Source organism: Lynx rufus, unplaced genomic scaffold, assembly GCF_022079265.1.
Source record: "Lynx rufus isolate CCGP_SWC_20201006 ecotype Redwood Valley unplaced genomic scaffold, mLynRuf1.p SCAF_23, whole genome shotgun sequence".
Classification (NCBI taxonomy): domain Eukaryota; kingdom Metazoa; phylum Chordata; class Mammalia; order Carnivora; family Felidae; genus Lynx; species Lynx rufus.
This window is the reverse complement of record NW_025814838.1, coordinates 3,327,791-3,341,057: the sequence shown is the minus strand read 5'-3', so window position 1 is coordinate 3,341,057 and position 13,267 is coordinate 3,327,791. Positions and strand designations below refer to the sequence as shown.

Sequence of the window (13,267 nt, the reverse complement as noted above, 5' to 3'; positions counted from 1 at the left end):
AAAGGACACCCAGTCACCTCTGAGCGCTCGAAAGCCAAGTTCTGGGGTCTGTGCTTCCTTGCGTTCACAACTACCGCTCTGTGACAGCTTGCAGACCCCAGTTCATCCCGCCCAAGAGCACAGAAGCAGAAAGGAGGTAAGTCAGGGGCAAGCACACTAGTCCGGGGGGGGGGGGGGCGGCAAGAAGTGGGGGTCTGGAGCCAGCCAGCACGCCTGGACGCAGCCCGCTCCACACCCAAGTGTGTGAAAGGGGGCGTGGCCCGGTTTCTGACCTATAAGGTGAGCCCACCGCTAGAACGTCCACCGGAGAATTTCGCTGTTCAAGGGGTAGGACCTGTGAAAGCCTGGCGACAGGCTGAGCGCTACCTACGTGTCGGCTAGTTTTACTACTGGGCAGTTCTGGCTCTGAAGCCTGGTTCGGCCACTCACGAGGCTCGCTGGGACCAAGTGTGCCGAGGCCCCGTTTTCTCACGATAAAACGAGAACGGTGTGTGCTGCCTGAAGAACTCCTGGCAGACTTGGCTTAACCAGTGCTAGCTTCCTCCTCGTCTCCCAAACCGCTAATGAAACGACTGTCGCTGTGGGGTGTTTTTTCAATCTCTTGCTCTCTACTAAAACATCGTCTTTCCACAAACCACAGAGATCAGAGCTGATAAAAGCATCACATGAGTCCTGATCAAAAAGCCTGCCCTTGCCACGGAGTGGTGGCACCGTGCGGAGGCAAAGGGCGTGGGTTTAGAAATAGACACGTGGTGCGGAGACCAGTGTCTGCCAGACCTGCTCCATCTTAAGAATCATCTAATCTGTGCGTGAAAAATACAGATTCCCAGGCCCCTTCGCTGGAGGTTCAGGCTGCAGAGGGGCTGGAATTCTGAGGTTTTAATACACACTCCAGGCGATGCCATGACCGGACAAGAAACTGGCTGTTACTTTGGGCAAATACGGCACGAAAACATTTCTAGCTAACAAGCTTCATCTCCCTAAGCCTCAGTCTTCTCGTCCGAAAGATGGGGATAATAAAAAGCTCTCTTTAAGGCAGAAGATGAGGTTTAAGGGGACAGGACTAGGAGACACACAAGAAGGCGGGCTGTCGCTCGCTCTTCTTTTCCAAGCAGCACATCAGCTGGACCTCGGAGGAAGGAAGACACTCCAGCTCAAGGCCAGTTTCTCTGCCTGCCGGCGAAACTTCCTTGAGAACAGTTCACCGGAAATGCAGCCTCGACAGATCCTAAATTGGACCCCTCCTTCCCCCTCCTCAACCCTTTTCCTCCCCTGAGTCCTCTTCATGAATTTCAAGAAACTTAAATAATAAAGAGCAGAATTTAATGAAATTAGCATATACCTGAGATCAACAAAACGAAAATTAGTCTTTGAAAAAAAAACATAATAGGAGCACCCGGGTGGCCCAGTCGGTTAAGCCTCTGACTTCCATTCAGGTCATGATCTCACAGTTTGTGGGTTCGAGCCCCACATAGGGCTCTGTGCTGACAGCTCAGAGTTTGGAGCCTGCTTCAGATTCTCTGAAGGGTCCCTCTCTCTCTCTGCCCCTCCCCAGCTCACAATCGATCTCTCTCTCTCTCAAAAATAAACATTTTTAAAAATTTAAGAAAAAAAAACACAATAAAAGCGACCAACCTCTGACAAGATCTTCCGAGAGAAGACTAACAAATAAACAATATTTGGAATGAAAAAGGAACACTAATTGCAGAGACATAAACAACTTATAATAATCATGAGTTTTAAATAGGCAAAGTTATAGGAAATCCATTCAAAACCAACTAAAGAACGATCTGAAAACCTAACAGGTTTTATAACCATTGAAGACACACTGTGGGAAATCTATCCCCCAACAAAGAAAACTTCAGATCCGGAAAGATTTATCAAGAAGTCCTATCAAACATTCTAGAAGTGATTTCAAATGTCACAAAACTATCTCAGAGCCCCAAAAAGAGCAAACCCTCCCCAAATCATCTGATAAGGTTGACATATGTTGGGCATTAAAATCTAACAGAGACTTCAAAAGAAAGGAAAATGTATCTTTCAGGAACATAGCTGCAATGGTCCTAAGCAAAACGTTAATCTGAACTAGCAACGTAAAGAGGATGATATACGGTAACCAAGTTGGGTTTATCCGGGCAGCAGTTTAACATTTAAAAATCAGTCAAACGTTCTACGTCAATAATGTCTTAATAAAGCTGGAAAAAAATCAATCAGTGTGAGCCACCACATTAACAGCATACAGAAGAAAAAGCCTACTATCATCTTAATAGATTCAGAAAATACGATTGATAAAATTCAACAGTGACTGGTACTAAAAACTCTTAATAAACTTGGAATTGAAGGAAACTTCCTTTATCTACTAAAGATATCGACAAAACCCTACAGTGACCATCATACTTAAGGATGGAATGTTGAAAGCAACCACTTTCAAATCCAAACTGAGCCAATGCAACGGAATCCGGTGTGATTCCAATCAACATCCCAAAAGGCTTCTTGTGTCTGTGAGTGATTTGATGAGATCATTCCAAAATTTACATGGAAAAATAAAGGCAAAACAGCAACGCCATTCTGGGAGAAGATAAAGGCAGGAGGACTTGTTCCACGAGTTAGCAGTTTATTCTGAAGCTCGAGTAAGGAACAATGTGTGACAATGGTACAGACAAGGACCAGAGAAGACCAGTGGGCCAGAACAGACAACTCAGACACAGAAACGCACAGATATGAATACCTGATACGCTGGAGAAATGGAACTCCAGACCAAAGCAAGCTTTTCAATAAAAGGTGCCAGGGCAACAGATTACCCTTGTGTGAAAAAACAGAGAGCCCAACCCTCACCTCAGACTATGCATAAAAATCTTTTGGAGGGTGAAGAGCATAGGAAAGGAAACACTATAAAACTTTTGGACAACAATATAGGGGAACATCTTTCTTTTTTCAAGATTTTATTTTATTTTTTAATGTTTAATTATTTATTTTGAGAGAGAGAGCAGGGGAGAGGCAGAGAGAGAGAGGGAGGGAATCCCAAGCAGGTTCTGCAGGATCGACATGGGGCTCAATCCCATGAACCTTGAGATCATGACCTGAGCTGAAATCAAGAGTCGCACGCTCAACTGACTGAGCCACCCAGGCACCCCGGGGAACATCTTTTATGAGCCAAAGGCAGGGAAGAATTTCTTAAAAAGATACAGAAAGCATAAACCATAGAGGAATATACCGATAAATTCTACTTCATTAAAATTAAAAACCTCTGTTCACCAAAAACAGTAGAGGGTGGGAGAGAAAGAGAGAAGAAAAGCTACAAACTGGAAAGTATCTGACACACAGTGAAGCCACAAAAGAGTCATACTCAGAACACACAAAGAATCCCTACATATCAGTAAGGGGAAGACAACTGTAAGCGAGAAATCAGCAACAGAAATGTTCAAAGAGGATGCACAAATGATGAATAAATACATTAAAAGATGCTCAATCTCAAGGTCATCAGGCAAATGAGTATTCAAGCCACGGTGATTAATGTCTTATTCATCCCCAGGTGTAGGCAAAAAGTCTTCAGAATGGCTGAGGCTGGTGAAGGGTAAACTCTTCTTATAAACCACTTCAGACGATTCGATATTAATAGCAAACCCGGGTAGCCCCAGAAATCCATGGTTAGGTATATAACTTACAGAAACTTTTCCACATCTGCCTCAGGAAATGTGTGATAGCAAAAATATCACCATGTGATAGCAAAAATCTGGCAACCGTCTAAATGGCAATCAGTTGAAGAATGCCTCCATTTACAATCAGGCCACGGAATTCAAAATAGCAACGAAGCAATGAAAGTAAGTGAAATGGGGCTACTCACGTCAACATGGACATATCTCATATATGTAATGTTACATGCAAAAATAAAGTCACACAAATATAGATTAGGATCCTCTATAAAATATAAAACTTAGCAAAACATACGCGGTAGTCATTACAGATGCATAGTAACAACCACAAAGAAAAACAAGGGATTAGGTAACACAATACAGGGAGGCGGTCGTCTTTAGTGACGGGAAGAAAGGATTCAACCTGGGCATTATGGATATGGAATTGTTCGATTTCCTAACCTGATGCTGGATATATGGGTGTTTATTTTATTTTTATTCTTTAAATTTACAGTTGCAAACATTTTTATAGATATGTTATAGGTCTTAACATTTTTTTTAACATTTATTTTTGACAGAGAGAAACAGAGAGCGAGCAGAGGAGGGGCAGACAGAGAGAGGGAGACACAGAATCAGAAGCAGGCTCCAGGCTCTGAGCTGTCAGCACAGAGCCCGATGCGGGGCTTGAACCCACGAACCGTGAGATCATGACCCGAGCCGAAGTCCCAGATATGTTATATATCTTGATTAAAAAAGGATGTAAATATGTTACATACCAGCCAAAAAAAATGTTAAAAAGATGAGTTAAGAGAGACGGAAGGCCCAGGTGATGGACATAAGGGTGGCAAAACAGTTCAGGAACTGTCCAGGTAAGCAAGAAACAGGAGCCTACAATTAAATCAGGACCGCTCTACCTACAATTCTCAAATCAAAAGACGTCCTAAAACCAAAATCTTTTAAGTTTGAAAACCTGACCTACGGTGAGACTCTGTATGGCGGTTCTCTACCTCCTTTGATGTAAATACGCACATATTTAGCTGTGAAAATATTAGTGTATTTGATTACAAGAGGCTGCCCCAGACCCCAATTGAAGGTATGACCTAACATCGAATATATGCATCATATTCCTTTCGAAAATCCGAGAAATTCGGGATTCTGACCACGTCTGGCCTCCGGGCTTTAAAATACGAGGCTGTGGACTTGCACAAAGTAAGGATTTCTAGGACAAGGGCAGAGGGCGGCGAGATAACTGAGGTGGTCCACAAAGGCGACATTTTACGTATTCAGTTCGGACAGAATTCTGTATTTTGCTTTTTTTCACCTAATATTAGGGGCAAAACGCTTTGTCCACCTGGTACTACGATTTAACAATGTGTGCCGGGGATCCTAGGTTCCAGCCTACTTTGCCTTCCTGCCCCTCTCTGAGCCTCAGTTTCCTCATCAGGAAATGAGGAGCCCCAAGCCCCCGGGCCCCCAGCGCCACACTCCGGTACAGACACGGGCCGACCCCGGGGCCTGACCCCCACCTTCCGTCCTCCGTCGCCTCTCTGCACGGCCCTCTTCCATCCCTGGCAGCCTCGCGGCCCCGCGCCCGGATTACCCACCGCGGTACCCCGGCGGCCGGCGGCCCAGGCAGAAAGGCGGCCTCGGCTCCTCCTGCGGGGCGGGGCGAACGCGGGCGCGGCGCTCCCATTGGTGGATGTCACCTATTAGTCCCTCCCCCGGTGACGCACTTCCTGCTTTCCCGCCGCGCCGTTGCCATGGTGCCGCGGAGGCCCTCCCCTAGATGCAGAGTTCGGCTCTTCCCGCGCCTCTTTTACGCGCTTTACCCGGCTGGGCCCCTGGTTGCCTCCCTCCGCCTGCAGCCGCACAGTGGCACCCCGCGACCTAGGAGTCGGAAGGGGAGGCATGCAGCGGGATCCTCCCCCTAAAAGTCATGGCTCCGCGGACACAAGCCAGTACGCTGCCCCGGGGCTTCAGTGTCCCCATCTGTACAACCGACACTGTGGCCTCAGGGTCAGCAATGAGGGCTCTGTTGTCACATAGCTTGAACTGAAATCCTGGCTCTGCCACCTACTAGTTGCCAGATCTTGGGCAAGTCACTGAGCTGCAATGAGCCTCAGTTTCTTCTTCTGTTAAATGGGGATGATAATAGTCCCCATGAAATAGTGTGTTCATGAGGTTTTGAAAGAAATCACGCACATTGGAAGAGCTGATTAAATGTGCTACTGTCTTAACTAGGGATTGTTGGGAGAAGCAAATGAAGTTATTAAGAGAAGTGAGTGGACTCTGCCAGGCGAGGGCACTCATTTTACAAACGCTTGCCTCCCAGTTCCCGGGGACGCAGTCTAGCAGGGAAACAGGTAACTACTTACGGAACAGCAGAGTGCAAGCATCTATCTCTGTGATGATAACTTCAAATCCCTACTTGACCGGTTACCGCTCCTGTGATCTTGGACAATTTCTCAACCTCTCTGGACGTCAGTTTCCCTGTCTGCTGAGTGAGGAAAGCTGTAGAGTGTACTAGTTAAGAGCTTGAGCTTGGGGGGCGGCTGGGTGGCTCAGTCCTTTAAGCATCGGACTCTTGATTGCCACTCAGGTCATGACCTCACGGTTGTGAGATCAAGCCCCATCCATATCCGGCTCTGCCATGACAGCACGGAGGAGCCTGCTTGGATTCTCTCTCCCTCTCTCTCTGCCCCTCCCCCCCCAAAATAAATAAACTTAAAAAAAAAAACAAAACTTGAGCTGGAGAGCTAGACTGTCTGGATTTGAATTCTGGTTCTTAAACTCAGTATCTCTAAGACCCAGGACAAAATACTGAAGCTGTCAGTCCCAGTTTGCTCATCTATAAAGCAGGGATAATAATAGCACATTGTTCATACAGGATCATTGAGAAGAGAGGAGTTCATACGTGCAAACCACTTAGAGTATCTGATGCATAGTAAGGCCTCGATGTGAGTTATCTTTACTAATAAGATACTTTATAAAATGCCTCCGGGGCACTCAAAGAAGAGAACAGCTCTATGGAGACCATCTATGTTTTGTTTACCCTGCATAGTTTTGTAAGATTTTGAATTCATTACCAATATTTAAAGCTGAAACATTTCACATAAAACCCTAGAGTATCTGACAGCTCTTGAAAAATGGGGGCAATCCGTGGGCATTGCCCTATGGCAGCCCTTGTTTGAAGTTTGGTAAAGAGTATGCCCCTTTGTGATGACACGTGTGCTTTCCTGGGAAGGGGGGTGGGTGGGTAGAGGAATAAAAACAGAGACCCATGGATAGAAAACACTGGGAACACCGACATTTCAGGATCAAAGAGCCAAGAAAGGAGGTAGAAAGAGAAGAAAGGAATTCAAGGCCAAGTGGTATCAGAGGAAAACAGGTGGGAGGGAGTATTGAGTAGCAGGGTGTGGTCTGAATTGTCAGTGCTCTGGAGAGATCAAGAAAGAGGTGCCACATAGGAGCACCTGGGTGGCTCTGTTGGTTAAGCATCTGACTTTGACTCAGGTCATGGTCTCACGGTTTGTGAGTTCAAGCCCCCATTGGGCTCTCTGATTCAGTGGAGAGCCCACTTCAGATCCTCTCTGCCCCTCCCTTGCTCATTCTCTCGCTTTCTCACACACACAAAATAAATAAACACTAAAAAAAGAAGAAGAAGAAGGATGTGCCATCCGTTTAGAATGTGATGGCCAACAAGAGCCCATAGAAACAGGAGGAAGCTGGATTGGCTTCCAAGACAAGTGAGTGCATAGAAGCTGAAGAAGGGGAGAAGGGGGTGCTGACTACTTCTAGAAAGTGTGGTTTGGGAAGGGGAGACATGAAGAGGAGTCGCAGGAATAACCAATAGAATAAAAAACAGGGGAGACAGGAGAGGATGGGGTCAAGGACAGGTTTTTCTTTGACCCCAGAAAGGAAGAAGAGACATTTCTGAAACTGGAGGAAAGGAGGTAAAAATGGTTAGATAAAGAAAGGTTCACCCCTGATGTTTCCTATTTTCTCCACAAAGCAGCAAAGCTATCATTCTGCTAAACAAAGGAGCTGGGAGACGCTCAGGGATTTGAGGGGAATCGAAGGTTTGGAACACATGCCAAAGGGAATGCAAAAGTGAGGTCCCAGCTAAGGTTGAAACCATCATAAATGCGTAGGGAGGAGAGTCACTCCCGATCCCCCTCAATCTCCCATCGCCCTACCAGGGGCCCCAGAGCAGAAGCTCTGTGTAGACTCCTCATGGGGTGGGTTTGGATTGAACCAATACAGCTGACCCTAGAAGTCAAAGCAACTGGAGAGTGTCGGTGGGAGGGTCTTTGAAGTCGCCCACCATGGTATGGGCAGGCAGACATAGGAGGGAGAGAAAGTGCTAAGACATTAGCATGGAGGGATACAGCAACCAGAGGTCCCAGTGAGGTGAAGTGGCTTCACCAGAAGCAAGTAGTAAGGACTGGCGTTCCAGATGAGTGAGTGACCCACCGGCAGGTGACTGTCCTGCCTCAATGTGACTCCACCCTCAGAAGCTAGCTCAGTGAGTCTCCGTTAGGACCCTCGATGCGCCAGACATTGGACTGTTTGCTACAGAACATTCTGCCAGTTCAAATTTTCTTCTGAAAGTTGGCCCTGAAAGGTCCAGGAGCTACATGGACATAAATTCCTTGTACATAAGGCAGGTGGCCAAGAGAGGAAGCCTAGGGCCACATCATAGGCTAAGAGGGTCGTCTTTTAGCTGAAGACCACAAAAGCTATCGGGGAGGAAGTGATGAGATCAGGTTTGTATTTTAGAAAAAAAAAAAAAAAAAACATCAGCACATCTGTTCTTTTCAAACATACTTGGAACATTTACAGAAATTGACTGTATACTGGCCACAAAGGAAGCCTCAATAAATTCCAAAGAATCTATAGACCACATTCACAAACCACAATGAAGTAAAATGAAGAATCAACAGAAAGGCAGCCAGAAAGAAACCCATACCACTTACAGACCTTAAATTACTTACTGAAATTGCCTCTGAGGAGAAGGTCCCGAAGACAAGATTTTTGTTTATCATGTGCATCTGTTACTTACGAAAAATAAAATTAAGCCTGATAAGCATTAAGCTAAGTGATCGTTATATTAGTGTTCATACCTTGGTGTATGTTGAAAGATTTTAAAACATTCTTAAGAGAAAAAGAACATACATTTGGAAACTGAAAAATACATATGTATGAAAAAGAAAACCAATATGGAAATTACAAAATATTTAGAAATGAATGACAAAAAGAAGCCTCACATAATGAAACTTGTGAGATCCAATTAAAACAACAGTTACAGGGGGATTTATAGCTTTAAATACTTACTATAAAACACGAAAAAATTTAAGTGTTGAATTTAAAAGGTAAATAACAACTAAATAACCCAGAGAAAACAGGGAGGGGGGGAGGAAATTATAATAAAGCAAAATGCAGAGATGAATAAAACAAAAAAGAAAAGAAAATTGATTATAGAAATCAAACACTGGTCCTATTAAAGACTAATAAAATAGACAAACTTCTGGTAGGATTTATCCAAAAAAAGGGGTATCTGGTTGGCTCAGTCGGTTAAGCATCTGACTTCGGCTCAGGTCATGCATGATCTTACCGTTCATGGGTTCGAGCCCTGTGTAGGGCTCTGTGCTGACAGCTTAGAGCCTGGAACCTGCTTCGGATTCTGTGTCTCCCTCTCTCTCTGCCCCTCCCCTGCCCGAATTCTCTCTCTCTCTCAAATAAATAAACATTAAAAAATTTTAAAGATTTATATAAAAAATAACACATGTAATGCTATAAATGGCAAAAGAGACATACCAGATAGAGTATCAACATTTTAGAAAACAGAAGAGTATACTATGGACAAATGTATGCCAATACATTTGGAAATCTAGATAAAAGGGGGGAATTTTTGACAAAAATACAAATGACAAAACTTGGCCCTGGAAGAGAACAGACCAATAATCACCCATGAAACTGAAAAGCGACGGATCTGCTCCAACTCTGAAAATGCCCAGGCTGAGATAGTTCAACTAGAGTGATACACACACATACAAATGCAAAATATAAAACAAACTATATTATGCAAATGGCACCAGGATATGAACAAGACAGAGAAGTCTACCCAAGCATTCTGTGGGCTAATCTAATCTAGGTACAAGAACAGCAGAATTAAGGAAAACGTCAGGTCCATGTATATTATAAGCAAGGATGCAAAAATTGAGTCTCTCGGTGTCTCACAAGGCTGTCTCTTATGACGAGAGATGTTGAGCATCTTTTCATGTGTCTGTTGGCTGCCTGTCTGTCTTCTTTGGAAAAATGTCTATTCAGGTCCTTTGCCCATATTTAATTGGATTTTGAATTATTATTATTATTATTATTTTTTTTGGTGTTGAGTTGTATAAGTTCTTCATGTATTTTGGATACCAACCAGGTAAATGCAAACCAAAACCACCAGATATCATCTTACACCTGTGAGAATGGCTAAAATTAAAAAGATAAGAGACGACAAGTGTTGGTGAGGATGTAGAGAAAAAGGAACCTCCGTGCGCCATTGGTGGGAACGTAAATTGGTGCAGCCACTGTGGAAAACAGCATGGAGATTCCTCAAAAAACTAAAAACAGAAAATACCATATGATCCAATAATTCCACCACTGGGTTTTTACCCAAAGGAAACAAAAGCACTGATTCAAAAAGATACATGCACCCCTATGTTTCTTGCAGCATTATTTGCAATAGCCAAGATATGGAAGCAATCTACGCGTCCATCGATAGACAAGTGGATAAAGAAGATGTGGTGTATTTGTATAGATGAATATGAATATTAGTGCAGCCATAAGAAAAAGATGAGATCTTGCCATTTACAACAACATGGATAGACCTAGAGGCTGTTTATGCTAAGTGATGTAAATCTGACTAAGACAAATACCATACGATTTCACCCATATCTGGAATCTAAAAAACAAAACCAGTAAATAAGCAAACAAAAAGCGGAACCAGACCTATAAATAGAGAGAACAAACCGATGGCTGCTGGAGGGAAGGGGGTGGGGGATACAGGCCGCCAGTTACAGAATGAATAAGTCATGGGAATGAAAGGCACAGCATAGGGAATACGGTCAATGATATTCTAATAACACCACATAGGGACAGATGGAGCCCACGCTTACGAACACAACGTAATGTGCAGAGATGCTGAACCACAAGGTTGTACACCTAAAACTAACGTAAACATTGTGTGTCAACAATACTCCAATTAAAAAAAAAATGTTTTTAAACAGACCATCTCTTCCAGAAGAGGAGATTCAAATGGCTAAAAAGGAAGCATGGAAGGATGCTGATCTTACTACCAGTTGGAAATACAAACAACAAAAAGATACCAACTTTCCCCCCTAAGAATGACAAAATGTTGCCTAGGGAGAGGGAAGGGAGACCAGCATCCCTACGCACATCTGGAGGAGTTGTAAATATCAGAGTTGCTCTGGAGAGCAATCTGGTCTGGAAACTCTACTTCCAGGAATTTAACTGGAGAAAATCTCCCTTGTGATCTTGAGAGGTTTGCTCCAACAGTGTTGCCGATAGAAGAAACAATGCAAACGTCCTAACTATCCATGAACAAGGAAACAAAACAGCAAAATATTCATGTAGGATGGCTAATCCTATGACATTAAGAGGGATGAATTCACTCACAAGTATCTATATGGATGAGTTTTGTTTTGTTTATTTTTTTCTTTTTATTTTGAGAGAGACCGAGAGCATGTCTGCAGGGGAGGGGCAGAGAGAGAGAGAGGGAGAGAGAGAGAATCCTAAGCAGGCTCCACATTATCGGCATAGAACCCAACGTGGGGCTCGATCTCATGAACTGTGAGATCATGACCTGAGCCGAGGTCAAGAGCTGGACACTCAACCAACTGAGCCACCCAGGCGCCCCTGTCATGTTCAAATGTTAAATTAAAATAACAAAATGTATATAAATGTATACATTGAATGAATGAATGTATATTCATATAGTGGTTGTCTACTTTTCTGATCGGGGCAAATATGCCTAAATGCTAACAGAGGTTAATGTTGGGTGGTGGGAAAGTGAATGAATGTTATTTTGTTCACTTTCACTCTTCTGTATTAAAAACAATTTCTAGGGGCACCTGGGTGGCTCAGTCTGTTTAGCCTCCGACTTCGGCTCAGGTCATGATCTCCAGGTTCGTGAGTTCAAGCCCCGCATCAGGCTATCTGCTGTCAGCACAAAGCCCACTTCAGATCCTTTGTTTCCTTCTCTCTCTGCCCCTCCCCAGCTTGCTCTCTCTCTCTCTCTCTCTCTCTCTCTCTCTGTCTCTGTCTATGTCTCTGTCTCTCTCTCTGTCAAAAGTAAATAAATCTTTTAAAAATAAATAAATAAATAAAATTTAAAAACAATTACTAGGGGCGCCTGGTGGCTCAGTCATTTAAGCGTCTGAGTCTTGATTTCAGCTCAGGTCATGATCTCACAGTTTGTGAGTTCGAGCCCCATGCCAGGTTTTGTGCTGATAACGCGGAGCCTGCTTGGGATTCCCTCGCTCTCCCTTTCTCTCTCTGTCTCTTCCCTGCTCATTCTCTCTCTCTCTCTCTCTCTCAAAATAAATAAATAAATAAATATTTAAAAAATAAAAATAAAGACAATTTCTGATAGGAAGTGTGAACATAAGGACAAAAATCGTATTTTTGGTTTTTCTATAAGTACACGGCCATCAGTGGAAAGGGTGAGGGGCAAGATGAGGTTTCAGCGGAGTCCTGGTCGGACCCTTTCCACTTTCCTGTGATGGTCCTCTTTCACACCTACATACTCACGTGTTTTTTGGATTCATCACATTTTAGGTTGGACCCGGTGGAGGTGATGGGTCCGAGCCAATGGGGCAGAATGGGAAAGTGATCTCCCTCTACTCATCCTTCATTTTGGAGGGATGGTGGCAGGCCCCAAGTGTCAATTGTAAAATCAATTCCTGTTTAAAGTCTAGGAAGACTCAGACACAGGGTTGAGAAATATCCCCGCTCCCCAAGGCAGTGTAGACCGCTCAGTCTTTCTAAAGGGCAATTTGGCCACGCTCCTCGACAGCACCCACACATCATGTTCGTTGACCTTGTAATTCCACTTCTGGGAATCCGTCTGAGGGAATAATCAGACATGCACCCAAAGGTTAATGGACAAAACCAAAAAAATGCATCAGAGCCTTAATTTTATCAGGAAGAATGGCAACAATTTGAATGAGTCCAAATAGCTTTATAAAGAGAGGAATGGTTGGAATAAATAAAAATTCTGCAGAATATTACATAACTGAAAAGTCATGTTTTCAAAGCATAGTTGAGGTCAGAAAAAAGAAAGCCATAATGCAGAATATTGTAAGAGAGAGAGAAAACTAGAAGAATATATACCAAAATTTTATCAGTGACTATCCCGGACTGGGAGGATTATAGGTAAATTTTTTTTTCTTGTTGCTTCCTTATAGTTTTCAACTTCTTTCCAAAAGCATTTTTTTATTTTACAATCATAAGAAATACTGTATTTCGGGGCGCCTGGGTGGCTCAGTCGGTTGAGCGTCCGACCTCGGCTCAGGTTATGATCTCGCAGTTTGTGAGTTCAAGCCCCATGTCAGGCTCTGTGC

At 43.8% G+C, this 13,267-nt stretch overlaps 1 protein-coding gene across 2 annotated transcripts in view; it reads right to left on the bottom strand.

The window, feature by feature from the left end:
• Positions 1–5,279, bottom strand: part of NSMCE1 (NSE1 homolog, SMC5-SMC6 complex component) — a 31,957-nt gene extending 26,678 nt beyond the window's left edge. The window contains exon 1 of one of the 2 annotated variants that reach the window (XM_047087794.1): positions 5,159–5,279. In XM_047087794.1, coding sequence (XP_046943750.1) covers positions 5,159–5,198 — 40 coding nt within the window. In that variant the 5' untranslated portion in view covers positions 5,199–5,279. The remainder of the gene's footprint in view (positions 1–5,158) is intronic. The other variant, XM_047087801.1, reaches the window with a different exon arrangement.
• Between the last annotated feature and the right edge of the window lie 7,988 nt (positions 5,280–13,267).